Below are 2,555 nucleotides of genomic sequence, written 5' to 3'. Positions count from 1 at the left end.
AAACTAGAAATCAAATGAAGCGGGTATTCACAAGGCGTCTAAGCAGTATAGCAAAAGTGAGGGCGTAAGGTAGCCAGGAAACATTAGAGAACAAACAGAACAACTCAAATACCATAAGCCTAGTAAGTGTATACATAATATAGGGCAAAAAGAGAGCCAAAAGCCTTTGTTTATAGTTTGGCAGACAGGTTGCACTGTCACAAATATAGCAGATAGTCTGTCTGTCTCATTACAAGTGATTTATCCTTGAATGAGCATAGGGAAATGAAGACCTGTAACAAGCTTTGAAGGACACAGCTGAAGACAACTCAAGAAATCTAGAAACTATGACAAGCAAGAGAACTGGGCTACTATGTTGGCTAGAAACTAGAGAGGAAACAAAACAAATGAATATAAACAACAAGAACAAAAACAAAGGCATTAGGGAGTAGGTTCAAGAGAAAAGGACAGAAAAAAAGCATATGCATAACAGACAATTGGATAAACAACCCTGGAAAACAAAATAGGAAGAAAGTGTAAAAACAAGTAGGAAAGGAGAGAACAAACTAAGATGCAAGCTTATAATGAATTGCAATTAACTAAAGACTGCAGAAAACTAAAGACTAAATGACACTGACAGAAGACTGGCAGAAGCATACAACAGTTGGGTAACACCCAACAAAAGGCGCGATACACAGATGTTAATCAAGCAATGCATGAACAACAAGCCTTAGGCAAAGGCTGATTATGCGCAGGAGCTGGGCAGCAGCAAGCCCAAGGAGAAGTCACATAATTTGGATGCACAAGACCAGCCACTGGTGTGTGTGTGATCCCATTTTCTTAACAAGTTTCAAAAGACAAAATCCAATGTTGAGGAATAGCAAGAGGAATAGCAAGAATAGTACTTTTGTAAGCACTGAAGATTGGTTGCTCGGTTTTCATGAGCACTTGGTAGTGCATTCAGGAGTCCATGGAAACAAATGTAGCTTTTTTAATGTATCTAAGGTTGAAGTAGCATAAAGCAGAATCCAGGCTGAGTTTCTTATTTGAGCTACATGGTAATTTCCAATCTTCAGTTGGTCCATGCACAGAGCCTTCCAGATGCATTGAGATGGAACCGTAACGCGTTTAAGAAAAGTCTGCTCTGTTTGAAATGTAGATAGAAGCTCAGACTTGTGCATAATATTCACAGCTAATTAACTGTGTTACATCATTCTTCAAGCAAGTTATTAACAATCAAAAATTTGTTTTGCAGAGACAAGCAGCAACAAAAATGGAAAGCAGAAACAAGACACGGGTTACTGAGTTTATAATTGTCGGGTTCCCCGACCTGGAGAATATAGAACATTTACTTTTCATACTTTTACTTCTCACTTACCTGCTCATCATCACAGGAAATATAGTTGTGTTCTCTGTCATTAGGCTCAGTCCAGCACTGCACTCTCCCATGTATTTTTTCATCAGTGTTTTATCTTTCCTCGAGATCTGGTACACAGCTGTGACAATACCAAAAATGTTGGCCAACCTCATAGTGTTGAAGAAGAACATTTCTTTCATTGGTTGCCTCTTACAGATATATTTTTTCCAGTCCCTGGGAATTACAGAAACATTGCTCCTTACTGTCATGGCATATGACCGCTACCTGGCCATTTGCAATCCCTTACTCTATTCAGCTATCATGACGTCCACATTGTCAGTGAAGCTGACTGCCAGCTGTTGGCTGTGTGGTTTTCTTTACCCAGTGACTGAGATTATTTTAATTTCAAAGCTGCCTTTCTGTGGCCCGAATCATATTGAACACATATTTTGTGACTTGCACCCATTGATGAGCTTGGCTTGCACTGAAACCTCACTCAGTATCTCTGTTGGCTTTGCTCTCAACTCTTCTATGGTGATGGCGACTATAATCTTCATTCTTTTTTCTTACATCAAAATAATCCGAGTTATTTTACAAATCCAAAGTTCTGAGGGAAGGCAGAAGGCATTTTCTACTTGTGCGGCACACCTCATAGTGGTCTTCCTATTTTTTGGCAGTGTAAGTTTCATGTATGTTCGACTTACAAAGAGCTATGGTGTTCATTATGATAAGTCACTGGCTGTGGTCTATTCCGTCTTGACACCACTTGTGAATCCAATTATTTATAGCCTAAGGAACAAAGAAATTAGACAAGCAATACAAAAGATCCGTCATCAAAACCTACCCTCCACCCAACATGGTGCAGTGTTACAAATACCCTTATTTGTGGATTAAGGACCATGCCTTTTCCAGTCAGTTCTAACCAGACACTTAAATATAAAGTTTTAATTTTGGTGGAGGGGATGGGGTTGGTGAATAAATTATTTTATGCTATTCTGCTTTGGCTTCCTCAGCATCACTGATAAATCCATAATTTAACTTTTGAAATTCCCATAGGACTAATAACCACACTGGATATGCCTAGCCCAAATCCATATTTCCCTCTCGTTGTCAGGATAACTTTCATATCATAGACAATTTCTTCAAGTGCTTGTTAGGTTGGACTTCCTGTGCCTCTGCAAGATCACCCAAGAAATACGCAAGCATCAAAACTCTAAGA

At 39.1% G+C, this 2,555-nt stretch overlaps 1 protein-coding gene across 1 annotated transcript; it reads left to right on the top strand.

Moving 5' to 3' along the window:
- Positions 1 to 1,252: 1,252 nt before the first annotated feature.
- LOC138247029 (olfactory receptor 6N2-like) lies at positions 1,253 to 2,230 on the top strand. Its single transcript, XM_069201778.1, has one exon. It carries the CDS (start codon positions 1,253 to 1,255, stop codon positions 2,228 to 2,230), a length of 978 nt encoding a protein of 325 aa, XP_069057879.1.
- Positions 2,231 to 2,555: the final 325 nt, after the last annotated feature.

The sequence above is a fragment of the Pleurodeles waltl genome, chromosome 7, assembly GCF_031143425.1.
Source record: "Pleurodeles waltl isolate 20211129_DDA chromosome 7, aPleWal1.hap1.20221129, whole genome shotgun sequence".
NCBI classification, from domain to species: domain Eukaryota; kingdom Metazoa; phylum Chordata; class Amphibia; order Caudata; family Salamandridae; genus Pleurodeles; species Pleurodeles waltl.
This window is presented reverse-complemented; position numbering and strand designations above follow the sequence as displayed.

Bases quoted from the DNA above. Each gene is read 5' to 3' on its own strand.
- LOC138247029 (XM_069201778.1), top strand. From the start codon at position 1,253: ATGGAAAGCAGAAACAAGACACGGGTTACTGAGTTTATAATTGTCGGG.